The sequence below is a fragment of the Neltuma alba genome, unplaced genomic scaffold, assembly GCF_004799145.2.
Source record: "Neltuma alba isolate B1F8T4 unplaced genomic scaffold, ASM479914v2 tig00010592_pilon, whole genome shotgun sequence".
Classification (NCBI taxonomy): domain Eukaryota; kingdom Viridiplantae; phylum Streptophyta; class Magnoliopsida; order Fabales; family Fabaceae; genus Neltuma; species Neltuma alba.
The window spans coordinates 635,477-662,697 of NW_021635455.1; the positions used below are offsets into that span (position 1 = coordinate 635,477).

At 38.5% G+C, this 27,221-nt stretch overlaps 6 protein-coding genes and 1 pseudogene across 11 annotated transcripts; 4 read left to right on the forward strand and 3 right to left on the reverse strand.

Annotated features, from left to right (window-relative positions):
• Positions 1-4,180: 4,180 nt before the first annotated feature.
• On the reverse strand, positions 4,181-7,622 carry LOC114757297 (thioredoxin-related transmembrane protein 2-like; annotated as a pseudogene).
• Positions 7,623-9,904: 2,282 nt separating this feature from the next.
• On the forward strand, positions 9,905-10,284 carry LOC114757323 (uncharacterized). Its single transcript, XM_028946329.1, has one exon. The coding sequence runs from the start codon at positions 9,910-9,912 to the stop codon at positions 10,282-10,284; it is 375 nt and encodes a 124-aa protein (XP_028802162.1). The 5' UTR covers positions 9,905-9,909.
• A 328-nt stretch (positions 10,285-10,612) lies between these two features.
• Positions 10,613-11,646, forward strand: LOC114757294 (GATA transcription factor 12-like). Its single transcript, XM_028946294.1, has one exon. It carries the CDS (start codon positions 10,810-10,812, stop codon positions 11,533-11,535), a length of 726 nt encoding a protein of 241 aa, XP_028802127.1. The 5' UTR covers positions 10,613-10,809; the 3' UTR covers positions 11,536-11,646.
• Positions 11,647-13,176: 1,530 nt separating this feature from the next.
• Positions 13,177-16,749, reverse strand: LOC114757296 (uncharacterized). Of its 6 annotated transcripts, none has more exons than XM_028946299.1 (3): positions 16,422-16,745; positions 16,200-16,318; positions 13,177-13,500 (listed from the first exon to the last, which is right to left on the reverse strand). In XM_028946299.1, exons 1-3 carry the CDS (start codon positions 16,550-16,552, stop codon positions 13,433-13,435), a joined length of 318 nt encoding a protein of 105 aa, XP_028802132.1. In that variant the 5' UTR covers positions 16,553-16,745; the 3' UTR covers positions 13,177-13,432. The 6 variants fall into 6 exon arrangements, with proteins under 6 accessions (XP_028802132.1, XP_028802135.1, XP_028802134.1 ...); XM_028946302.1 differs by lacking the exon at positions 13,177-13,500 and adding an exon at positions 14,236-14,506 and having other exon boundaries at positions 16,422-16,741; XM_028946301.1 differs by lacking the exon at positions 13,177-13,500 and adding an exon at positions 14,236-14,506 and having other exon boundaries at positions 16,146-16,318; positions 16,422-16,741.
• A 588-nt stretch (positions 16,750-17,337) lies between these two features.
• LOC114757295 (peptidyl-tRNA hydrolase 2, mitochondrial) lies at positions 17,338-20,789 on the reverse strand. Its single transcript, XM_028946296.1, has 8 exons — positions 20,645-20,789; positions 19,912-20,115; positions 19,288-19,348; positions 19,091-19,127; positions 18,469-18,546; positions 18,310-18,382; positions 17,673-17,712; positions 17,338-17,576 (listed from the first exon to the last, which is right to left on the reverse strand). The coding sequence occupies exons 1-8, from the start codon at positions 20,684-20,686 to the stop codon at positions 17,527-17,529; spliced, it is 585 nt and encodes a 194-aa protein (XP_028802129.1). The 5' UTR covers positions 20,687-20,789; the 3' UTR covers positions 17,338-17,526.
• A 422-nt stretch (positions 20,790-21,211) lies between these two features.
• Positions 21,212-22,049, forward strand: LOC114757324 (mitogen-activated protein kinase kinase kinase 1-like; the record flags this gene model as incomplete). Its single annotated transcript, XM_028946330.1, has 1 exon — positions 21,212-22,049. A coding segment is annotated over one exon (720 nt), but the record flags the coding sequence as incomplete, so codon positions are not given.
• Positions 22,050-22,867: 818 nt separating this feature from the next.
• On the forward strand, positions 22,868-26,443 carry LOC114757293 (ultraviolet-B receptor UVR8). Its single transcript, XM_028946293.1, has 5 exons — positions 22,868-23,057; positions 23,369-23,542; positions 24,396-24,431; positions 24,556-24,704; positions 24,799-26,443. Exons 1-5 carry the CDS (start codon positions 22,964-22,966, stop codon positions 26,092-26,094), a joined length of 1,749 nt encoding a protein of 582 aa, XP_028802126.1. The 5' UTR covers positions 22,868-22,963; the 3' UTR covers positions 26,095-26,443.
• Positions 26,444-27,221: the final 778 nt, after the last annotated feature.

The window sequence follows — 27,221 nt, forward strand, 5'->3', positions numbered from 1 at the left end:
TGTAGTGAGAATTAAGGAATGAAACATGAGTCAATAGTCAAAGCAAGCAAGCAAATGAATGGATCTCTCTAATCGTAACTAATATACGTGCCTAAGAATTCCGCCGGTTGCTGCCATTAAATTAATGAATGTTGAGTCCAAAAAAAAAAATAAAAATTAATGAATGTGTTAAGGTCAATTTTGCTTTTTCAAAAAAGGGGATGGAGGAAGAACATAATGTGGGTTATGGTGGATTTTGCTTGTTTGGCAAACTTGTCCAACATGGATTAAAGGGAAAGAGAGTGAGATAGCGAGAGAGTATGGAAGAAGGTCACGGCCGGCCAAAAGTGAGCGGCTCAAATGCGGCATTAATGGCAAACCACTCCAAGTGGACCTCCATTCTTCAACACTCCGCATCTCTAGATAGTTAGACTCAAACCAGGGTCTGGGGTTTTTTTTTTTTAATAAAAAATTATTAGTAAAATAAACAGATAATTACATTAAAGTAATAAAATTAGCATGTATAGGTCATCATATTTAATGTATTTTATTAAATTATTAGTATAATATAAATAGATTTTGCATTTAAGATTAAATCAAAACTTCCTAGTAGATCTTATATTCCATCGGGCGCATAATATAAGTTGTTTTTAGAATAATGACCGATTCAAAATGTAAGTTACTTGGGGAGTAGTAGTTAATGATTGATTGTTAATTTTATCTCTAAAATTAATGCTCAAATATAATTTTTTATATTTGTCTTCCCTTCCTCACAATCTCATTTAGTATGAGTAACGTTGGGAAAAAAAATTGATTTGATATAATGAATCAACTACCATTTTGTAATTTTGATAAATTAGTTAAAATAACTTACATTGTAAAACGAACAGAATATTTGTAATAAGACGAAACAATTGATTTTATCTTAATTAGTCACTTGTTAAAAAAAAAACAATGGGAGTGTTTTTTTTCCTCAATCCACCCAACCCAACTTGAATTGGTATTGATTGGTCCACTAAATGATTGATATGAATCTTAATTAATTGCCGTATCAAACAAGGGAGGGTGATCAAAATGCACACAAAGGCAGCTAAAGATGGCACTTTTGAAAGATATGAACAATAATGTGGTTTTGGGTGAAAGAGTCCAGGACGAAAAGGTTGATTTTATATATTTGATACCGACAGAATAGAATTAATTAAACAGAGCAAAAGAGGGCCACTGATGAAAAAGCAATTTGAAATTGCATAACTTGCAAGATAAGGTGGCAGCATTTGCATGTCACCTCAACGATCTGGCGCCCCCACCTCCTTTCTTGTTTTTCAATTTTGTTTTTTAAAATTATTCCGCAGATTTAAAAAATAGTCATTACACTGATAACCTCAATTTTTTGAAAACACCCACGATCGTTTTTGAGAATTTTTTTTTTAAGGTGGGGCCCAAGCGGGGGTGTGGGGATGACCTGTTGCATAGAACAAGCTTCCATATGGCAGAGAGCACATGGGAGGGTGGGGCTGCACACTGCACGCGTGACCCCACCTTCTGCGAGTGTGGATTCCGTGCGGGGTGCGGCTAGTAACCCTTCACACAGAGTGAGTTTCAACACGTGTCAAATTGAAATGCGCAAGATTAGATCAACGGTGCCAATAATAAAAATGCAAAAGGTTTGCTTGGGGCGACCCTCGTCCAACAATCCGTTTTGAGAGGAAAAAAAATAGTTTGCAGGCATGATAAGTCTATTTACAAATTTGAAATTTGAAAGTTATTTATCATAAATTTTAGCTAATTTAATTTGAGTCAAAAATTCTGTTTTTCAAATGTGATTATAAAAACACCTAAAACTTATAACTTATGTAAAAATAACTTTTTAGAGTTAAAAGATATTTTTTATCTTTATGATTACGTTGTTCTTATACTTCTCTCTGTATATCCCTTATACTTCTCAATTAGGTTTAATTTTAATTTTAATATTCTCTAAATAAAAATCATTTTAAACAATTTTTAAGAAGTTTTTGAATCTTTAATATTATTTTTTATTTACTACTTACATAAATTATACATAGCATATTATCCAATTAACTACTAATATTATTTTTGCTTAAAAAATTTCGTATTACTATTATTTTTAATTTAAATATATTTATTTATTAAATATAATTTTTCACATTATAAGAATTTAAAATTATATTTTCTAAGTTCATAATTTTAATTATTTTAATTATTAAAAAATCATTTATTTTGATCATTCTAAAAACTAAACTTATTTATTCAATGATAATTAAAACATATTTTTATTTTACAAATTAATTTATAAAAACCAATCTAAACACAAATTATATTGTGTAATCTAATTTTATTTAATCATATTTTTTAAAAATTAGATTAAAAATAAATATTCTTTTAATTGTCAATTCACTGGCTTCTCTCATCGTACCCTTTTAATTGGGTCCTATATTAAGGACCGGAGGAGTATATGTTTATAAAACATTTAATAACAAACAAGATTAAACTTAAAAAGATAAAGTATGAGGCCAGAGTTTATAATCTAAGTAAATAAAATAAAATTTTATCGCCGCAAAAAATTTAAAGTTTTTATATCTTATATATATATTTAAAATATAAGAGACATAAAAAAAATTAAAAATGAATAATAATAATAATAATATAATAAGCCGTAGGGGGAGTGAGAGGGATGGAGTAAGAACATAAGGAGGCAATCACGGTGAACGAGGAAGACATTTCATATCACATCAGACAGAGCATGTCATTCTGTGTCTCCTCCCCCCATTTTCAATCACTTGCTCCCACTCGCATCGCCTCCCCACGCGCCGTCTCTCTTCTCCGCCTTCCTTCCTCCGCTATTTATTTTCCTCATCTTTGGTTTTTTTTTTTTTAATTTTCCCTGAACAAATATATTACTCAGTTACTCTATAATTTCCCCCTCAGGGCGGGCCAAGACATCCTAATCAGTTATATACAACTCATTATCTCTTTAACTTTATATGATATGTTATATTCAAGTTTTTGGCAAAAAGTTATATTCAAATTTAGTTTGATTTCCGTAAATACTGGCTTCATCTCTTCTTCTTTCTCTATGCGTAAAAAACAAAACATGTGATATTTTCATGTCAATTATATTCTATTCTTATGTAAAATATGGAGGATGTTTGGGTTCGAAAGTCTCCCACTTTTATCTCGAGACATTCTGCTCACCAATTTTATGCATCTGATTTACATTAAAATAAAATTTACTAAATGTCAAAAGGAGCCGAAAAAGTAAAGTAAGGTTGGCATTTAGAATATTGAAGTAACGAGATCCTAGAAAAGAATATTCGGGAGCAAAGCAGCAGGACAGCCCATCAATCATCATGCGGCTATGACGTGGCCGTGCCGTGTCGTTTTCTAATGGTGGGCCCCGCATCAGAACTTGAGCTTCACACCTGCTACCGCCCTCGAAAATTGAAAAACAAAAATTCCCAAACATCTTCTGGGAAGCCTCGCCTCATGTCTCGTGCCCGGTTTGGCCTCCGCGACCCATGATTCCGGCCGCCCCACTCCCTTCGGACATCATACCATATTTTCAATGAGATACAGGCACCAACATCAACAAACTCAAACACAGCAGAAACATCAACAAACTCAACACAGCAGAATCAATTTCTGCAATATAAAGGGATGTTTGGAAACACCCAGAAGTATTTTGTTTCTGTAAATCAAGATAAATTCTTTCACATGTTTGTTTCGTAACTGTAAAATCACTTCTGAAATAACCCAAACATCCCCTAAAATCTAAATTAAACAGAACCCATCAGCAAATATTGGCTGCCGATCAAAGAAGCAAGCGTGGCGGAAGACACAGCCTCTCAATTTGGGGTGGTCTTCCAACACTGAACCACGATGAACGTCACGCTCTAGGAGGCACTGAATTTGAAACAGTCGGGGGACTAGGGCATAATGGGAACAAACTATGGGTTCTCTGAACTTTGGGCACCTCCATGAAGAATGAAGTTGGAATACTGTTCAGGGTATTTGAATGAAGTTGGACCCCATGAAGAAACACCCTCCCACATGCTGGCGCGGCGTGGCTATGGCGTGGCTTCCAGGAAACTCGCTAATTCAGGCTTGCTCTTAGTGGGCTTATAATGCATTTTTGTATGCTACCGAAATTACAAAAACAGGAAGATCATAGAGATTTTAACCGAAAATCTAGAGTGTGACAAACATCCTAGCAATGGCCTATGGCTATTTTCCATTCACATAGTCAAGCAGGTGCCGATCAAGCTCGAAATGCCGAGCAAGAAGTCCCTGAAATCCAAAAAATCCATGATTATAACTTAAGATACTTGATTAGTGGAAAGATGCATGAAATTATAAGAGTATAAACATGCAACCCTTATTTCAAGACATTCATCTGATTGCGAAACAGCCCTACTTCTACGTTATATCGTACCTTCGTAATGGTAGGTTGAAAGTACTTTCCTTCGAAGTCCAACTCTGGGTAACGGGTGACCTCAGTGGCATTGTCAAATAAGATAAACGTCGGAAGCTGGCTCATGCTTCCTGAGAGAGACGAGTCATCACATCAACTGTAAAAAGAGTGTGATAACAAAAAGAACTAAAAAAATAGAAATAAAAGTCACAAACCAATTTGACAAGGCTGTAGTCTCATGTAACATACCGCTTAGAGAGATTCCAAACTTTTCTGCAGCATTAGGGAAGAGTCCGAGATCAACGATTCCAAAAGACAAATTTGTTTGAATATCTGCCATGCAGCAATATGAACCAGAAATAGTTGTAAGATCTTGGCCGCATCAGTATACCTCCAACACTAGTTCCATGCACAAAAGAGCAGATTTTTCACTCTCATTTCCTTGCTATTTTGATGTTGATTTAGACGTATTCAAGCAAAATAGAAGAACAAGAAAGATTGAATTGCATTTTAGTGCAGACCATCAGCACTTGGAAGCCAACTGACAAATTTTGAAGTTTGAAACTGAGGACAAGTACTCGCAAAAATAACCAGAGAGAGTGCAAATACTTGAATTTGTGTGGTGAGTAAGAAAACAGAAAGGAGCTTCAATATGAAAAGAAAGAAGAAACTTACGTGATTGAGAGCTCAGAAAAGCATCGGCTTGACCGAATGCAAGCAGATGAATATGAGGCACGGAACCCACCTGCAAACTCACACAACCAAGTAAAAAGAAGTCTCAATAGTAAAAGAATGTTAGGTGCTGATATATTTGCAAATGCATCCACCAAACAAACTAGAAGGGCATAGCAACCAAGTCTCAGGCTCTTCTGTAACACGAGTATGAGGAACAAGTTTAAAATGGTCTCGCCATCACAACACGAGGAACAGGTAATTTCTTTTCATCTTCTGGTTTATTTACTACTAACTCGTCGGTTTCACACCCAAAGGCCAAAACCCACATATTCAGATATCTGAATAACAAGTATAAAAGATTCGGAAAGAACTTCTGTTCAATTTACCAGCCAAAATCTTGAAGTTTTCCCTTCTGTCAGCAAGCTCTCCAGTTGCAATGGTGTTAACTTGTTTGAAGTACCTTGAAGAATAAATTCAACAGAAACAGAATCTATCAGTTGATCAGATTCTAAAGCAATGTATTCTTACAATTCTTGTAGCACTCGCATTCTCAAATATCAACCATAAAAAGCTAGAAGAATCATTACTCATACATAAAAGCAATCGAAACAAAAACAAGCAATTCTACCTGATTCTTCAAATGGTGGTTGCTGGGTAAGCATATGCAACACTGTATCACAGAGCAATAATATAAACATGAATGTTATTTTAGCACGATAAATTTGTTTTTAATGTGATTGACATCCACAAAATATGCAATGTATTACCTGGACTATTAGCATAATGTAATGAAAAGATAATTAGTTTCCCAAGATTAAATGAATATCTGGATATAATAAAAGTAAAGAAAATATCTGATAAATATCTTTTGTTTTTTTTTTAAAAAAAGGTTCCAAATTAAGACCGACTAGTGTTTCAAAAAAAAGAAGAGAAACATTATCCAAAGAAAATCACCACCCAGCAATCCTCCCGTGCCTAAACCTGTGGATCAGTTAAAGAGCATATTACAAGATAAAATCACCCACCTAAAAACACAAGAATATACCAGACAGCTAAGCAGCGATCCATTGTATAGGCAACGGCAAAAAGGCAAATCTGAAAAATGTTCATTAAGACAGGGAAATGCTAACAAGAGCAAATAAACACAGAAAGGAAATTATCGTCTGAATCACAGGTCATGTGCATGGAGAAAGGAATTTAACACGTGAAATATTTCATTGATTGCATGTCCTAGGAAGGCGTTCAATTACAAGAAGTTAAGAACAAATCAGTAACAATAAAGAAAACCAACACAGGATGTTTTAATAGGCGTTTAATGAGACCGAAGCAATTAATACTTTTTGAGGAGAAAAAAATATAAATGCGTCAAACTGATCACCTTGGCAAAAAGTGCATCAGGAATGAAAGCCTCCCATGGTTCTTCTTTCACTCCCTGACAGAGAAATGCTAGAATTAAGAAACGTCCATACAAATATGCAAAGAGGGAAGTGAGTAATGGTTTACCGCCGTGGATGTCAACAAAATGAATAGCCTCTTCATGTACATAGGGAATCAAATTGCAAACAAAAATCAGCAACAAAACCGGAATTAATTTTTAAGTTCAAGTACCAAGAATGATGGTACATTCTATCATGAAAGCAATGCCAGAAAAAATACAGCCGATAGAGGTTTGAAGATTCGTGGTTCCAAATGCTTTTTTCCTAAAAATAGGCAGTAAAACTAGTTGTTGCTAGAGTGTATTAATCGAGATTTCGTCAATTAGGTACCCTTTATAAAGTGACACAGCAAAGTATGTCAGAGTCAGTGGAAGTTATCAAGTTGCTTACATACACCAGAGTCAGAGTAATACAGTGATCCTTCATAATGAATGTCTAATAATTTTTAGCTTTGGAACACTAACATAAGCAAATAATATGTGAACTATTCGGTGCAATTTTCTCCATATAGACTGCGAATGACTGATATCATGATCCTCAACTGATGATCTTTGGGTCTATCTAAGACGCATCAAGAGTATAATATATGTGATAGAGGGGTTTAAATTAAAGTGAGAAGACAACAGATTTGGTTAGCTTTCAATCAGAAGAGGATGAAACCAGTCGAATACGTGGGGCGAAGAAGCAGTACCTTGATGAAGGCCAAAAGGGCAAAGACTAACAGCGTCTGGATTTCCTGCAAAAGCAAGCGCATTAGAAAGGGAAAGCAAGGAACGGAAAGAAAATACGCAAGACAAGCACGGAGAGAAAGAGCGTTACGCAACGAAGTAGATGATGAGCGAGGTGAGGAGCAAGGGCATGAGCTGCGGAGCTACGAATTACGAAATACGAGAAGAAAGTCAAGAAATGGAACAAATAGTAGGGCTCTGAAACAAGGAGATTCAACCATTTCCCAGGATTAAGACTCTCCTTCCCCATTCCGAGCCAGAGAGCTGCTCGAACACCTGTAAAGCTGGACAAATGGCAAGCTACTTTCAACTGCAATGCTAATTCAGCTCCTTCCTCATTCGATCTCAGTATTCCTCTTCTACTTCGATCTCTACGTTCTGCTGTGTCGTACGTCCTTTTCTTTCTGTCCATCGTCTTGCAGGGATCGCATTCCGTGCTCATCAGCCTGATGAGCACGGAATGCGGACGCTCGTCTTGCAAGAATCTAATCAGTCAATACATAAATGTCCTCTTATAAAGGATAAATTCCACATTCTAAATAATGCCGATCAGCTAAAATGTCATCTTACAACCCCCTTTGGAGACCCCAAGATTATCGCATGCTCTTGAAATTAACATAAAAAAGAAAGATCAAGTGTACTTTTCTTTTCTTTTCGTTTTCGGGGGGAACTCAAATTTTCTCCTTCTATTTTAACATGATGATCGCTGGGTGACAAACCTGAGTTTCTTTGGGCTTCCACGACAAACCTGGGCTACTTGATAGCCGTAGTGGAAGAAAGAACCCAGCAAGAAGGCCCAAGAGGATACCCAAGGATATCTTGGCTTGCAGGTGATACAACAAAACCAAGGCCCATTCATTCAATTCAACACCAAGGACTTCTGCAGTAAATGACAGTAATTAACTTTAGCTATAGAATTGAACTTTATAAATTAAGATATATATGAACATCTGTATCTTCTGTAAATCAAATATTTGGACATTTATACTCTCAAATTTATCCTTGACGAGTTAAAAAATCATTTCATGTCTTGAAATTAACATAAAAAAGAAAGATCAAGTGTACTTTTCTTTCTTTTTTTTCGTTTTCGGGGGGAACTCAAATTTTCTCCTTCTATTTTAACATGATGATCGCTGGGTGACAACCTGAGTTTCTTTTGGGCTTCCACGACAAACCTGGGCTACTTGATAGCCGTAGTGGAAGAAAGAACCCAGCAAGAAGGCCCAAGAGGATACCCAAGGATATATTGGCTTGCAGGTGATACAACAAAACCAAGGCCCATTCATTCAATTCAACACCAAGGACTTCTGCAGTAAATGACAGTAATTAACTTTAGCTATAGAATTGAACTTTATAAATTAAGATATATGAACATCTGTATCTTCTGTAAATCAAATATTTGGACATTTATACTCTCAAATTTAGCCTTGACGAGTTAAAAAATCATTTCATGTTTATTTTATTTCTTAAATATAATATAAATTTATTCTACAATTTCTGAATGGCATGCTAAACCAGTTTTCTGACATTACATTTTTTATATTACATTTCTTATAATTCTTTGAACCAAACTAACACTTCACGTCTGATGTTGTGAGATGGGTTAACGGCCATGTGTTGTAGAAAGACAGGGATCATCCAAAAATAGGCGACAAAGAAGGTTGGGGGAGCCCGAATTCGAAGCTCGCTTTTAGCAATGTTGATTGCTACATTTTTATTTTATTTTCACATGCAATGCCAATTGAATCCTTCCATCAATATGGTATTTGTTGCCATATAAGCAAAAATGAAGAAGGGTTAAAGAAAATTTTAACTCTCTTTTTTTCCTTAAACTGACTTTTGATCTGGTTTATTATAAATGGAAAGAATAATTCATCGTTTTCTACTTACTCTCCTCTCATAATGTCATTCATTTTACTCCCACTCTCTTTATCCATTTCCAATAAACCAATTTCTGGAGATATATTAAAAACAAAACGCGATTCTGAATTTTTACCGGACAACTTGTAATCAACTGTTCAATTCTGAATTAGTGGACTACTATAGTATATATACTTCAGTTACAAGGGCCTCGATTTATTTTCGTCCAGAGGTTTAATGATTTTATGGTTAAAAAAAAAAAGTGATTTTGATGCCACCAGAGAGAATTAAAACTAACTCCATGCATGGACCATTGTTTATACCACCTGCAATGCCAAGGGAAAATGCAATGTAAGGATAATTAAAAGAGCAGCGGCAAAAGGCAAAACGGGAACCAAAGTGAACTTGTTCCACATTTTCCTCTGTTTCTTTTTAGGATTAAACTGAGGAAAAATGATCAGAGTTTTTTGGGGTAGCTTGTTATTTTACTGTGGGTAGCAGAGCAGATGGCGGGGAAATAAGAAAGTGTCCATGTTGGAATTAAAGCGAAAGGGAAGCTTTTGTTTTGATTTTAAAAAATTGAGGAGGCTGGAAAATGGATTTACATGGTGGAGAGGGAGAGAGAAAGAAAGATGGTCCAAAATAGGAGTCCCCTTGTCCCCTTCCAACGCAATAAAACCCCCCTTTCTCCATTTCTCTCTCCATTCAAAGCCACTACTTTGTCACACATTGTCCCCAACTTCCTCTTGCTTTCTCTCACTACTTCCTCACTACTCTCCTCTCCTCTCCTCTCCTCTCTCCCATGGAAGCTCCCGACTTCTTGCAGAATCCTCAGCTCTCCACCTCCGACAACAACATGGCCTCCGCCGACTCCTTTGTTGTCGACGACCTCCTTAACTTCTCCAACGTCGACGATGAAACTCTCCTCCCCGACGACGCTTCCCTCCCTTCCCTTCCCGGCAACTCAACCAATTCTTCCACCGTCACCGCCGTTGATGCCTCCCCGGCTAGCCAACCTAATGTTGTCTCCGATATTGACACCCGCAATTTCCACGACCCCCATTTTTCCGGCGATCTCTGCGTCCCGTGCCGGTATATATATGCTTCTCTCACACCTTTTCATAAACCAATTCTTCCACCGTCACCGCCGTTGATGCCTCCCCGGCAGCCAACCTAATGTTGTCTCCGATATTGACACCCGCAATTTCCACGACCCCCATTTTTCCGGCGATCTCTGCGTCCCGTGCCGGTATATATATGCTTCTCTCACACCTTTTCATAAACACAATGATGCGTATATGCAATTCACACCATATGTATAATCTACTGCAGTTCTTCTCTCACTTCGTCCATACACTTGATCATGATTTCCGGCTTGTTTCAATTCCTAATACATGTCCAAGGCTATACGTGTGTCGGTGTGTGCATATAATAAAACTAGGATTATTACATTAGAAGGTTGACCTTGATCTGTCGAGGTTTGTTTCGTTATTTTTGCTTAATTTTTTTTCTTCCTTCTTGCTGTGATTGCGTTTGCCACCAAACAAAAAATGAAACTTGGAATTGCTCACGCACATGGTGATGCCGATGACACAAAATGAAAAGGTTAGAAAAAGGAGATATGCGAACACAGTTATATATGAAACTAATACATGCTTTGTTGGTGGGTTTTGATTAATCTTGAGAGACACAGTATGATGATATGGCAGAGCTGGAATGGCTTTCGACGGTGGTGGATGAATCATTTTCAAGCGAGGACCTGCAGAAACTGCAGCTGATATCTGGTATAAAAGCCCGTAACGACGTCGAAACATCCGAAATCATTCAGGAATTCCAGGCCGAAACCAACCGGAGCGTCGTCAACAGCCCCATATTCAACACAGAAGTCTCGGTTCCGGCCAAAGCTCGCAGCAAGCGCTCACGTGGCTCTCCATGCAACTGGACCTCTCGCCTCTTCCTCCTTTCTCCGTCCCCATCTCCATCGCCATCACTATCCTCCACCTCATCTTCCTCAGATCCCGACGCCATCCTTTCCACCGCAAAGAAACCAGGGAAGGCCGCGCCAAGGAGGAAGGACAGCGGCGGCGAGGGCCGCAAGTGCCTGCATTGTGCCACAGATAAGACGCCGCAATGGCGGACCGGGCCCATGGGCCCCAAAACGCTTTGCAACGCGTGCGGGGTGAGGTACAAGTCAGGGCGGCTGGTGCCAGAATACCGGCCGGCGGCGAGCCCAACGTTCGTGCTGACCAAGCATTCAAACTCACACCGGAAGGTGATGGAACTCCGACGCCAGAAGGAAATGCAGCAGCAGCAGCAGCATCATCAGTTTCTGCAACATCCGAATATGATGTTTGAGTTTCATGTGTCCAATGGGGACGATTACTTGATTCATCAACACCTCGGACCTGACTTCAGGCAGCTCATTTAGTAGTTTGCTAGCTAGAGAGCTTATGAGAGAATTAATTAGCAAACATCTTCAATTTTTTTAGACCCTTTCGTTCCTAATTTTCATAGGGATTTTCATTTATTTTCCCCAACACCCGGCCTCTTTCCGTTTTCTTTTTCTGAGTTTCTCTAGTTTCATCTAATTAATGTTTAATGTTCCTCTTGGAGTCGTTATTTAGGCCAAAATTGGCATAACCCTCCATCCAAATTCAAAATTTTCTAATTCAGTTTATTTTTCACACGAATCATGAATGTTTCAAATTTGTTCTCTTTCTTCTCCTTTAATTTGCATGGCACCAGCGCGGCCGTTTGTTCAAGTGGCGATCTGTACAATATATAAGAACCTTATCCAAAACCTTGGCCAAAATCATCACACTTCATCTCTTAGGTTACAATATACATGATTACTCATAATACATAAACAGCTTAACGTCCTGTATTTAATTGGCGTCATAATCTCTGATAATAAGACGTGCGATTTGTTATCTAATGATTAATGGTTAACTTGGACGGCAATTAAACGCCATTTTTTTTTAATTGTTGAACTCGCCCTTTTGTGCCTCCATATCTGTGGAGTTTCTTTTTCTCAGGCATAGATCCCAAAACGGAATAATCAAAATGTGGATGAGTTAGAGTAAGCATGTAGGGACTGGCTGGGTTAATTAGGGAAATAGGGTAACAGAGAATGTTGGTAGAAAAAGGAAAAGTGAATCTCCTTAAACACATTTTAAGCATCATGCATAATTGTCTCTTCACTTCTGTATCCCCGAGGCTGTGATATGCTATATATCCTTTTTCTAATCCTTCTCTTTCATTAATTTCTTCACTGTTTCGGAGTACATATACGTTAGTCCACGTTTACGATTACGAAAGAAATACTACTGATTAATTTACGAACTCTTCTGTTGCTTCTGGTTCACTGTTTCAGAGTGATCGAGTTTCTTTCTTTTTTTCCTTTTTGGGTGGGGGTTTATATTTATGTTTTCTCCGTTAAGTACTGAGAATTGATCTGAAAGCACGTGAAAGAATCATTGAAGCGTCCCGAATGAACTTAACGGAACATGTGAGGTTGCAGCGGAAAATTGAAAGCTTTCAGTTTCCCACCACCCCAGGCATGTGAGTCAATATTGAGATTTTTATTTTCTGGCATTAAATTAAATTTAAATAAGAAGAAGATGGAGATAAATTTCAAACAGAACGAATATATATTATAATATCTGTACTGTAATACAATATTGCAAGTATGGCCCGAGGCAGCAACGCAGATCCTTAGGACTATTAATTTAATAATATACACAGCAGGTGGCGTCTGTCTTCCCAAGTTATTTGTATTATCATGACAGAATTATACGTGAAGTCACTGAGTCGGACGCTTCTGTTCGATTTCTTTTAGCTGAAGATAACACGTCTCCCCATTAATTAAAGGATGCACGAGTATTATAAAAACTAAAGAGGATAGGTGATGGAATAAAGTGGAAATTAGAGCATTAAATAAAATAGCTAGAAGTAGGGAGAAACAGAGTAGGGGCAGGGCGGTAAGCCAAGATTGCGGTGGTCACATGAAAACTCTTACATGGTTTCATGATGCGGTGACTGGTAGTATCACAGAACGAGAGGGAAAAGGTTAGTGATCGCTGACGTTGACTTCTGATGCGTTATAACACGAAGGTCAAACATAGGATAATTTACCTGCGCCATTTTTCTTAACTGCGAGCACATAACGCACCCCTCAAACCTAAAGCTTCAATGCAAATCAAAGCTGAAGAACTGCAACATGTGTTGTGGCATTACTTTTTACTTGGGGAACAAAAGAAATCAAACTATCTTTGGAATTTCAGATGGACGCGCCGCTTAACATCAACGTGGAAAGAAAATGTTGCCTAGCTGCCGCTGCTTCCATCTTTATTACAAAACGTGAAAACACTTCCAAGAAAAGAACAAACGCATCCTATAAAGAAACAACTTTTGAATCGTGAATTAGAGAATACAAGATGAGTTATGTCTAGAGTTACGCAAAATAATATGCTTATAAGTACTTGTATAATCATAATTAGGCTTAACTTGATTCACGAAGTTGCAATTGTTTTTTTCTTTCAGCCCCACGTTGGCGAAATGTCTGTATTTGCCTCTCACAGCCAGGGCTACAAGGAAACCTCCCTCCCGATGAAGCAGCCCGTTATTTAAAGCATACAAAGTTCCATTGAAACCTTTTCATGGTTTGGGGGGGGGGGGGGGGGAAGCGACTGCAATGCCAGGGCCGGGTTACTTTAGATCATACTTCACCTTTTTTATGAAAGCTCACGGTACTTACTGTCAAACAGAGCGCCAACACATGGCCCTCGGCATCTAATCCAGAGTCCCACATGCTGATGTATTGTGATGAGAGAGACACAAAGTCTGCCATCAAGGCTGTTCATGAACAAAAAATCGGAGACATGGTCACCACTCTCTTCCGGATCCACCTTCCCACGTGCACCACATATAACCCTAGAAAGATTTTCTATGCAAATGATATCTACTCCATACTTCGCACAGTGACTAAAATATTACCTTTGCCTAACCTACCAGCGCAAGCCGAAAACAAATACAACTCACTTATCCATGAGATGGAAACAAACAGAGGATATGTGCTGATTTTCCCGCTAGGGTATTCCCGAACAGGGTGCTTAAAACAATGGTCAAGTGCATGAACGCATTCTTTATTTGTTACTGATCAGCTGAAGTCAATCTCTTAAAAACAATTGAACCTGGATTGAATAAGAATTTTCAGGGATCCACGGCCATAGTTACAGGAATATGGAAGGATTCTTCCAACTATGCACCCGTTGTACTGAAATGTTCAACAAAAATTAAACAGTTCACTGCAAAAAGCATCCCAGCAGCGGGACTGATGACTATAGCTCATCAATCATTGGTCTTCTAAAACTCTTATCGAGGTGTGCTGAGGCCCATTTCTGTGGAAAATAGGGGGGTAAAAACACTATTTAAGCATCTGTTTACACAAGCAAAATATCCTTGTACAATAGAATAACCTAAACAAGGCAAGTGATATAGTTTCCGCTCAATCAACCAGCATGATTCTCAAGTGAAACTCGTAGCATCTCTTCAAACATAAACATAAAGACTTGCAATTTTAAGAATGACTACCATAAAATGTATCATCATGAATCCAAAGTTAAAAAATAGCAAGCAAATGCAAGATTAAGTTGTATCCCTCATAACATCAAAGCATTAAGCTAATAAAACTGGTCACAAAACACAGTTTCTCATTCGAATTGCAGTTGCAAACATTTATTGTAACGCCATCCCTGCAAATGATCCAGACTGCATAGATGGCTAATCATGCAAAAATCACGGCCTGCCAATGCATGGCTCACAAAAAATGACATTGACACTTGGGACTTTTGACCATTTGCATTGTAAGACATTTTAAATTACTAAAACAACTGAAGAACATAAAATAAAATATTAGGGACCTAATAGACATGGACTCTGACTCTAAGTCCTTGCAATTTCTAAAGCGGAAAAATTGCAAAAAGGAACGGGTGATGCAATACTTCCCGATGCCAGGCCACAATGTAAGCAAAACCTGCAACCTTCTATTAGAAAGAAGACAACGTAGATGCACTTTCCTGTTTTGATAAAAAAAACTACATAACTAAATCTACAAAAGTAAGAATATGCTTTGATTTTCTTACACTTTAAAAACTATGCAACATAATAGTTATACCACAAATTATCTTCACACCAGGCATCCATTCCAATACAATTCCTAAGTTCTTGTAGTATTTTTAATAGGGATATAGAAGACCTAGTTGTTAAGAACACAGCTAATACATCTTGGCAAAGAAGAAGCAGAGGAATTTAAAGTTTGAAAGTATTTATAGCGTTGACAAATAACAAACAATTCATGCCACAAACATGACCAAAGAGTCATTCAAGTAATAGCTCCATTTCCACAGATTTTATATAACGCAGCCCAAGATGCTACTCTTGAATTAACCACCAAACAACTTTGATTATATGCATCTTGATTACTAAGAAGTGATAAAACGTTTTTAACCTATATCATCAACAGAAAGAGGCCACATGCAATCATAGCCAACCAGAAAACACAAAGCTCTTAAAATGGATAAAACGTTTCGCAGCTGAAAAGATGGCAGCGTGAGTTTGAAAACACTTTGACACATGGGAAAAACATAAGAAGATTAAAGTATAATTCCTGGTTCACCCCCTCGAACAGAGGGGGGGGGGGGATTTAAACTTTTCAACTAAAGTAGTCGACTTTGTATCAACTAGCTCAAGTTTTTATTTTTTCTTCACCTTATCTTTATTTCTCTAAAATTTTTGTGGCAAGCAAATGTATGACTAGATAATGTTCGCAAATATCTAAAGCATCTCTATACGTAACAGGAATGACGAACATTCGATAACAAAATTCCTACGCGAAATGACCACAGACAGTAACTCACGAGACAATTCTAAATTGCTATAAGCTCTTTTTAATACCAAGGAAGGAGAAAATAAAAGAATTTACTAAAAATAAAGACAGAAGTATAACACTTATATAGAGTAAAAGTTGCTTACAAATACCAAATAAAAAATATTCGAGATATCAAACTCCGGGGTTGGCACTGCAGAGCATACCCTGAGTCAACGACCTGGAGTTCCTTGAATCTATACCAAGACAAGAGGTGAGGCGAGCTGAGGAGATTGCTGAGTGGAGGGGAAGCAAGGACTGCACGCAACCAAGATGAGGAACCGCCCTGCAATTCGAAGTCAGAAATTCTTTAAAACCACAGCAAGGAAGGCAACAAGGCGAAAAGGAATTTATGATGGGAAAGCACAGAAATAAGAAGATGTTCTTGCCTCGGCAATGTAGCAGACGAACGAGTGTGGTTGAGAAAAGCTGAGGACTTGGGCTTGCTTGATGGTTTCGAAATCGTAGATCGTATGAGAGAGAATGCTGGTTGCGACAGAGATCTACAACGAGAGGCCATTTGAACACCAGCACCAAAATCCCCGAGGATTAGAGCCTTTTCAGAGAGAGCCCGTGTGGAGAGAATCCAGAGAGGGAGCTAGGGTTTTACCAAGGTTTAGGCTTTTATTATTATTTTTCACTTTTAAGTAATAAGAATCGGATCATTTGAAGGTTTTCCACCTCATGAGATTATTATTTAGGAGGATGTTTAGATATTCTCAGAAAAATATTTTTTAAAAATATTTTTTATAAATCAAAACAAATTCTTTTATATATTTACTTTATATATTGTAAAATTATTTTTAAAATTATAATTTAATTTTCATCCACACGCACCTTTATTCCATTGTTCAAATAAATAAATCCTTCACACTTTTTTTTCTGCATATTTATATTTCTATATTAATAAATTTATGAGCAGCTTTTTTTTATTTTTAAAAATGATCTTTAAGATTGAGTGTTTTTATAAACTTTTTAAATATTATATCCATATTAAATAGCCCGATTGTAAAGTCACAAAAAATTATATGTAAGTTTCATAATTAATAGTGATGCGTTCCACAATTTTAATTAATTAATAATAATGTTTCTTTCCTTTCTTCCCCCCTTAATGGACTAATCTTCTCATTTTCTTTTGAGGCGAGCATCTGAAAATGGCAGTAAAGGAGGGACCAAAGAAGACATTGTTGCTGCGCGTCATTAATAAAATGTCCACCAACAGCGTGTGGAGTTAATAAGTTTGGCCACTGACACAACTACAAAAACAAAAGTGAATAGAGTTCAAAGAAATTGGCATAAAAAGAAATTGGCATACAAATAATCAAATCCTAGAGAGAGAGTTGGGTGAGCGTTTGTTCTGTGTTAGACAGTGAACCAGAAAGAAAAATTGAATCCTTGGGACAGCGAAGCGAACCACCTTAACCAGCAAATGGCTTGAAAGGTCTCAGAGCAGTATGAATTTGAAGGCTGAAGTGATTATTAACTCATAAGTTGTCAAAGCAGGGCCAACTTCCCAGTCACCGAATCCACATATGCTTTTGGACCTTTTCCAATTTCACAATCACATGTATCAGATCCAATACACCCCATATTCAGTTTCTCTCTGAAAACAAAACAAAAGCATCAAATTACAAGCTTACCAGGTCCAACTGCAAGAACGGTCTTCGATCCTGCCATAACCTGAAATAGCAAAAATCATCAGGAGAACAGACCTTAACCTGGAACTCGCAGAGAACAATCACAAAGTATCCAAACTCATCCAGGCAAAACTAAATTCTAGGATAACTCACTCTCCCATGTTACATGTGAAGTTTAGTTGACGTGAGTAACTCGTTGATTCATAGCAGCATGTATAAAACAATAATTTTTGTGCTATGCGCGTCAGATTTTGGTGTCTCATTATTTATCACGTACAAGACACATATGGTGGTTCTCTCATGCTACACAACAATCATCTGATCCTCAAAAATCTCAGATTTTAAGCACACTCCAAATGACGTGAGAGTAACTGAGTAAATAAACCAAGAAACAAAAATCAAGCATTTGCGAGTTAGCCCTTGTATCCCATCAAAGCCTCAATTCATTGCAACCGTTCTATGCTTTTGCACCAAAGGCTGCAAAGAGCAGAAACTTCATTCTTGAACTTCAACGCCTTCATTTCCTAAGAATACAAACTATATGAAATTTCACGAGGTGTTTCACTCCTTACTATCTGCAAACAAGGTAGTTTTTGTGGTAATAGAAATTCCAGTATCATGCCACAGTGCAAAGTGTTACCTGCGTTCGTCCAGCATCAGCAACAACAAAAGTAGGAAGGCCAATACTCTCAGCTGCTTCCTTCAGCTTATTCCTGTTTTGTAGGGAAAGTGAGGGGATAAATCCATGTACTAGACTGGAAACCGACAATACAGTATTGACAATAAAAAGACTGCTTACATTTCTTGTTGATTCCTGCAAGTCACAACAATTTTGGGTTGGCCACACTGCTCCCATTGTCTCAAAAGGGATCGATGGCTGCAAAAGAAGTCATTGGTGGAGCTTACCACATCAGCAAAAGTGAAAGAAGAGAATATAACAGCTTATATGAACCTTGAAATGAAATTCACTTCAAAAAATAAATTGTGATGTCTATGTTCTTGAGTATGATATAACAATCCTTGCTGAATGATCAACATCTCCGTGTTTGAGATAACAAGTTTGATAAATGAATGCACACACAAAGCCCCCACCTACCTGCCCAACTTATGACATTATAAATATCAACAAGAACTTTCCCCTTGCCTTCCTCCTTCCCCCTTGCTCCCCGAAGAATAACAAAAAGTGAACTATCACCAACTAAGACACCAAATTTTCAGAAAACATTAATAATCATACAGTGGCCACGCAGATCAGCAACTGTTACAGTTTCAATTTTCAAATTCAACAAGCAAAAGCATTTGGTTTCCAGAGTATTAAAGGCAAAAGTGTGTAAGGGTTGCAGGTCAGTGGATTGACCGGGTTGGCGAGTTCCATATGAAAACCGGGAAATCTCAAGGCTCAAAAATACACTTCAAAATACCTGTGCATTAGTTCAGCATACATTCCAGTGGCAGCATCTGTAAAAATAGTAAATGTAGACAAAAAGGATATGAACTGATAAGGCAAAGCCTGAGGGGATAATCAAGCTCATACGGCACATAATAACAAAGAGGATTGAATTTGAAATATCAGGATGAAGTGCAAATCCTCAAATTTAAGAATGGTTAGGCATCTTACGAGCACACTGGGATGCTATCTTTCCTGATTTCATCTTTAGGTCTTGTCTAACTACCAGAACCTGGCGCAGAGAGTTCAAACGTTGAAACCAGAAATATCTCAGCGATCCGGTAAAAGAAGTTTGCTTCAATAAGATTAAATTTAATGCATTCACGGTCAAATTAACCTCATCAAACATAATTTCAAAACAAAAATAGGGGTTCTATTACATTTGCAATTGAATGATCAATCAACTGCAACAAAAAATAAATGAAACACGATTACTAGGAAATGTTTCATATTTCATAGGCATTCCAGCTACAGCCATGGATTTTATGCTGTATCGTTTGCTTCAGTGCATGTAATTGATCCCTAAAAGTTCAATGAAAGCTGCCCCATGTAAAATGATTAAAGCATTTTGTACTGTATTAATGCGTCATAAAGTTGTGCTCATCTCACAACCTTGTCTTCTCAATGGCTTTGACGGCATAGACACAAGTTGAGTTATGTACATATGACCATCAAACTAAAATGCCTTATTTACACGAGGTAAAATTAATCTACCGAAGAAGCACGAAAGGAATGGAAAAAACGATGTAAAGACCCCACAACATGAGAAAGCGGTGACAGAACAAAGTAACAAACCATTTTAAGCTCTTGATCACCATTGCTTGGGACTGACAGTTGCCGTTGGATCTTGCCCGATGATAAGGTTTTGTTTGTTGAGTAATTTTTACCGGGCTTTGACAAATCAAACAACAACCCAATAATGAAGCCGATGACAAGACCTGGAATGAAGTTTTCTGGCTTGAAACTTACTCCTAACCACTCTCTTTCTTGCTTTTGTTGCTGGGTGCACAGACAGGCAAATGAAAATATTGAGAACGAAACAAAACACATAACAAAAGTCAACATCTTATCAAATCATAAAAGTAGAAACATGTTCAATTTTACAATGGGGTCAAGAAAGTGAGTCGATATACAAAATTTTCGGAAGTCCTCTTTTCAGAGAGTTCTCGGAAACGTCAGAACAGAGATAATCGGGAAGTGTAATGCATTAAACAGAGCTAAATAAAGTGAGTGTATATCAGTAGAAAATATATTAATTCATGCTGGGAGTCTCCGTTTCATAAAAAAGGAGAGCCTAATGGAAGAAAAAGGAGCAATTTCCAGCTTCTTAGAAACATTTATCAACGACTGCCACCAATTCGATTTCTTTCAATTACGTAGAAAAGGTAAGAAACTAGGAATCGTCGGCTCAGTAGATTGCTAAACCAAGTAAGCCCAAAGCCCTTTAATTCATCTACCAGCAACCATGGAGTTGGGCAAAAGCATGTTGAGGAAATAGTTTTAAGAAGAGAAGGGCGATGGAAATTACCTGGTCCCGCGGTTGGCTATTTTTTTGGAAGGAAGGGAACATCGAGTGGCTCTTTGGTGTACAAAAGCCAGGGGAGGGCCGTACAATGGAGAAAGATGAAATTTTTGGAGTGCCACACTTGGCTCCCCTTCTCTGCAGGAAAAGGATATTGAAGAGATAAATGAAGTGGAAGTTCGCTTTCGCCCTCAGAGAACCCCCATCCAGCGTGTCAAAAAATATTTAACCCACACAAAAAACCTCTTTTTATTAATTTGCATTTTGTAATTTCACCAGACCCTCCTTTAAATTAATTTCCAGTCCATTCACAGGATTCTCTCATTTTCACATTTTAATCCTGCTAAAGCAACAGAAAATATAATTACCTTTAAGGCCAATCTAGTCAACTGAAGGCAAAGGATCATTGGTGGGTACTAAAATGAGCATTGCGATTTGTGTTAAGTGTGAGAAGCGTTGCAAAATGCAAATAGGTGAGAAGCGCGCAAGTTACCGGTTTCGGTTACGGAATTGATTCCCTGCTTCTTCGTCTATCCTTCACGTGCCCCTCAATTCTCCGCCAGGAATCCATAACGCTTGTCTTTTTACATAACCATTAATCTCTCACCTTCTCTCCAGCCTTCATCGTCCATGGATTCTGTATCCCCCGATCCTCGCTTCTCCCCCTCCCAACCCTTCTCCGATCGAATACTCCGCGCTCTCCGCCACCCTCTCCTCCTCCTCCACCGTTCCCATGCCTCCTTCTTCATATTGGGCGCCACCGCCAATGTCTACACCGTCACTCTCTCCTCCCTCCCCTCCTGCACCTGTCCCGACCGCACCACCCCTTGCAAGCACATTCTTTTCGTCCTCATTCGGGTTCTCGGCCTCCCCCTCGATCACTTCTGCCTTCGCCGCCGAACTATCCGCCCCTCCCAACTCCGCCGCCTCCTCGACCTCCCTACCTCTCCGGACTCCCTTGCCGGGGCCGCACTTCGCGAGAGATTTCACCAGCTTTTCTTCAGTGGAAGACAGGAACCCCGTATAGAGGTGGAGGATGGGACCACTTGTCCGATTTGTCTGGAGGAAATGGGGAAGGATGACAAGGTCGTCGCCTGTGGAACGTGTCGGAATCCAATTCATGAGGAGTGTTTGGTGAAGTGGAAGAGAAGCAGGGGAAGGAGAACGGCTAGTTGTGTGATTTGCAGGGCAAGATGGAGGGGCATGAATGATCAAGATCAGTATCTAAATCTCTCTGCTTACATTAGTCAGAACAATATGGCCGAGACCAGTGGAGGTCCCTGCACTGGTTAATTCTGTATATTGCTTTGTTCATGCCTGTGTTAGATGGTGAAAATGCAGATTTGTAGGATAACTCATTCTTAAATTCATGATCAATGTAAACTGTAAGAAAGACGAGAAATTGTTTCTAGTTGATTTGCAATTAGTTATTTTGATCCACGGATTTTGGTTGCAAGCTTATTTTCGATTGATGCAGACTAGAATGCTTCGGTTGAAAGCACGATGTACGATGGTAAGCACACGACGTAACGAACCCGTGGGAGGAATATATTTTTAATCCGATGCCTTATCCGAATCATATTCCCGCCTTCATAATTCTAGCGAACTATCTTAAATCCCCACTCAACACCGCATATAACCTAATATGCTTGAGTAATCCGACTTCCGGCGACCAATTCCCGAATTTCCAATGTCGTATTTGACGATCAAGCCTCACGAGAAATAAAGTTTTCATCAACTATAATCTATCAATTTTTTTGAATAAGACCCGGGGATGAGACAATCCTCCCCCCATCTTTTTTTATTTTCATTTAATCTTTGGGTTAGAAGGATAAGGATGGAGGCCGACAAGTATAAATTACCAAAAGACAGATACGTGACGCTCTTCTCTTTGAACCCAGCATAGACGATCATTGTTATTTTGGTTTGGTACTACCCTAACTTGAATAAAGAGAAGCGATTTGCTTATCGTAATATGATAATGAAAGGATACAAATCACTGCTTAAGAAGCAATTGGCTTGCCTAATTCGCTAATCGAGAAAGTTAAACACGTATGTAGTCAACAATCAAACAATCAAATTTAAGGGGTAGATTTTTTATTTTTAAATTTTTATTTGGTGCGGAACTGAAGGAATATATATTATTATATAGGGATGGGGAAAAGGATAAAGTCTATTTTCTTATGAACTCGATCTTGTCTCTTTCCTCCACTATGCCTGCCATTACAACTTGACGGCTGTTGTAAGCTCAATATATAAAGAGCTTCTATGCATTCACAAACATAAGCCAGGCATTGCTACATAAATATTGAGTAGCAGGAGATAATGGAGGACGCTGCGAATTTTCCTAACTCCGGCAATTTATCTAGCAAAGTAGTCGCCGTCGCTGCCGGCGAAGCACATACTCTTGCTTCAACCGGTAAGACTTGTCAAATTTTTCGAAACAGTGTTTTGGGCTATCAATTATATGGCGGATCCTTATTGTCCTGTGAGATATGTTCCGGAGAATCAGAATCTCTTGCTGAAATAAAAATGGCGGCCCATGTTTATCTAGGGGTGCCCAACCAGCTTTTGTGATCATTGAGTTGGGCGCCACTGGAAAGTTTCTTGCTTTGCCATTATGATGGCTACGGGAGGGAATCGTATCTTTAATTCTGTAATTTTTAACACTTCTTTTAGAGACATCTTGCATTGACGAATGTTGGGGAACTTTTATGTTTCTGACTGTAGGGGATGGGTGTGTATATTCTTGGGGAAGAGGAATACTGGGGCGACTTGGCCGAGGCTCAGAAGAGGACGAGTTTTTTCCTGTTCAGGTCAAGTTTGAGAACCCCAGTTCATCAGGAGACACTATCAAAATTGTGGGAATTGCCGCTGGTGCCTATCATAGTCTTGCTCTTGCAGGTTGTAAGAATTTTAACCTTTGAATTTGTTCTTTATTCCTCCTCTCCTGTGGCTTATTATTTTGTTGGTGTTGAACTCGATGTGGTGGGAAAACGAGAAAAATGCGAGGTTGGAAAAGAAGATAAGTGGAGAGGGGAAGATTTTGGTTATTATTTCTAGGAGTTTATAGGTGGATGAAAGATGGAAGAGGTTCCCACGTTTAGAGCCAAACCTGTTTCAAATATGATTATCCCAGATGGGAAGAAGTCCGTAAGCAAATTTTTTTTTTTTTTGGGGAAAAAAAAGATGTATTTCAGTTTCAAATGTCCTTCATCTTTCCCGGAAACAAACAAGTGTGATGTGGTTTACTAACCGAATTTTCAGTTGGTTTATTTTCCATCGCCCGTATTTCATCTGCCCCATCAGCCCCTTCCCAAGTTTTGGTCGATTTTCTAAGTTCGTCATCTTTTGCTGCATGATACTAAGTAAAATCCTCGGAATATAGGATCCTCTGAATATACATGCACGCTCACTTTTAAGCATGACAGTTCACCATGTTGGATTGTTGGCCAAAATTTCTCGACATTCGGCCTTTCGGTGCAATGTATGTTTAATTGTTACCTGCTTGCAAGAGATTCTTTATTGGTCCCCTTTAGGGTAAATATTTTGTAAATTTATTTTGTATATGTCACGCTTCTATATGTCAGAATAGAGATGGGGAAAAAAGAGATATGAAACACATGCAATATCTAGTAGACTGCAGTCTGATAATAACACTGAGTATGTCTCTAAGGCAAACTTAAGGCTGCTTCATGAAACTGAAATTTGAAGGACATTCCTCCAGTTTAATTTCTGCTGCTGTGTGTGTTGACAGATGATGGATCAGTCTGGTGCTGGGGTTACAATATCTGTATCCTTGACATAATTGTATTGCCTCGGGAAAGTCGGATACAAAAAATTACTAGTTTCTACTTCTATTGTTCTGTATATTTGTTGGTTTGTGTTATTCAACTATGTCCTTGACTACTGTATGGATGGTCAACTCGGTCTCAACGAAGAGGACTCCTATGGCTCTAGCGGAGATAAGTCTCTAATTCCCTGCCTATTAAACAAGTTCCTTGAGTTGCACCCTCCTGATTCTTCAACAGATCCACCAGAAGAAGAGAGTAAGGCATCACTAAAGGTATTTCGTAACTGCATACATTCTGTTCGCTGATATACAAACAGCCAAATGTGAGATAGCCATTAAGTTGCTTTTGTGCGTCCTATTTTTTCAGATATGTTCTGTCAAAGCAGGGGGAATGATGTCTCTGGCTATTGATAACCTAGGGGCCCTATGGATGTGGGGAAATTGCCCACAGAAAAGCAACGAAGGAGGGTTCTCTCTTGTGAGCAGTTTCGTTCCCACACCAGTATGGGATTTTCACGGCCATACTGTTGTCAAGGTTGCATGTGGAAATGAGCATGTTGTGGCACTAGTTACTGCAGGAGAATCATACGTAGGTGAAGACCTCGTGTGCTACTCTTGGGGTAATAACAGCCATGGTCAATTAGGCTTGGGGGATAGGGAGAGCAGGCCACATCCAGAAGTTGTAAAAGCATTTGACCAGGAGTCCCCCTGGGCAATTTATGAGGTAGCTTGTGGTGCCTTTCACACTGCTTTACTCACTCACAAAAAAAGCCCCAGTGACACATCAGCAAGCATGTGCTGGACGTTTGGCCTTGGGGATAATGGGCAACTTGGGCATGGAACCACGCAAAGCGAACTGCTTCCTATGCCTGTCAAAGAATTGCCACAGCATGTTCATCTAATTTCTGTTGACTGTGGCTTGTTTCATACTAGTGTTATTTCATCAGCTGGGGATGTGTGGTCATGGGGCATGGAGAAGGGTCTTGGTCTGTGCCCTGATGCTAGTTTTGCTGGAACTGATTCTGGGGATGCACTCTCTCCCCTTCTCATCTCATGTACACCACATCAGCCTCGGTTTCCAGAACCAATACAAGTTGCTTGTGGGGCGGCGCATACTGTTGTTGTTGCACAGGAGGGATATAAGATTTGGTCTTGGGGTAGGGGAAGGAGTGGGGTTCTCGGAAATGGTAAGGCAGTGGATTTTTACACTCCCACACTAGTGTTATGGCCTCCGCTGATAGAGGATTTCAAGCAAGAGGACCAGAAGAGTACTGGAGACCAAGATAAGATGACAGAAAAAGAGGCTGAAGCGGTCACAGAAATGGATGAAAAATTAGCCTCAGCATTGAATGAACTGAAGCTGCTTCAGACAAGGCTTTCTGTGATGGAGAGATATGCCAGTATACTTCATGGTTCAATATTTGGAAAACCTTTTGATGAGCGTGATATCCCAGCGTCATTGAAGAACTCAGGTGTATTCGACATTGCAAAGGAATGGGAGAGCATGTTAGAGGAAGCAGATCGCAGTAAGCTAATTAGGTTGGAAATGTTCTACAAAAACATGCTTGCTGGCGTGAAAGATAAACTAATGAAAAGAAGGATCAAGGAGATTATAAAGGAATGCCTTCAGTCTTCAGAATTTCCAAAACTGAACCCCGAGTAACTAAGCTGCATCATATTCTGCACAGGAGATTGCACTTTACAACGTAATAAACATCATGCACCCATACGTTTTCTCATGCCCTTTCAGTATATACTCTTAGCAGAACAGACCTTAAGCTTCCATACCTTCCGATTTTCAGGCAATTCTAATCCGGTACGTTCCATAGTTGGGTATCTTGGATCAAGGCCTTAAGCTTCATTCAAGGTTAAATTTCACTTGTAGTTCGAGACATGATCCTGGGTGGAGATTATTTTATTATTGTTTTTATAAAGAAGAATCCCCGTATATCTGGCCCTGCTTGTAAAACTCATTTAATTTGATTTTTTAAAATATGCAAAATATTGTCAAATCTCCTAGTTCGGACATTGTGGCCACCACGTGCTTTTTCGCGCCCAAGAACCTTTTCGCCGGTATCGCTTAAGTTTGCATTGTGGCGCCGCCCATGTTTGCATTATCATCATCAATACGCGCACATCCTGATGTTCAAACATGCTAGAAGTTATTGCGTTGCACTGGATACTTCTTTTTATGCTTTATCCTTCTCATACGCACTAGATGCTGGCTTTGTTCCTCTTAAATTATCAATTCAAAGTTATTAACTACTCCCTCACTCGATATAAAGCTAGTTGGGAGTAAATTTTATTCTTAATACAAAATCTGAGTCAACTTTGTCTTTCATATTTTTCAAAATATACACATTAATTGTAAGAAATTTTTTCACCAAGAAGGATAATTTCTAAATGTGACAAATAATTAACTTAAGTTATTTAATATTCTCAAATTAATTATCTAACTTTTATATTAAGAACTGAAAATAATATTAAATTGTGATCTAACAATGTCAAAAAAAAGCCGTAATTAAAGACTTCTTTTTAAAAAAAAAAAAAAAATTTGTAACTCATTCTCTCAATAAAATCAGGTCAGATCACAATCTATTGACTACTATTTCTCAATTGAGGTTTCATTAGGGAAGCCTCAGTTGAAGGGATATAGATCCCTGTATACTTCTCCATGTATATTTTAAAAACTTACGCAAGAAAAGTTAAAATGTAAGGGCACAATGTACATTATGCTAATACTGATGGCATGAGAAGGTTAATTTCAGTGTTTGTCATCGTTTTGCTGCT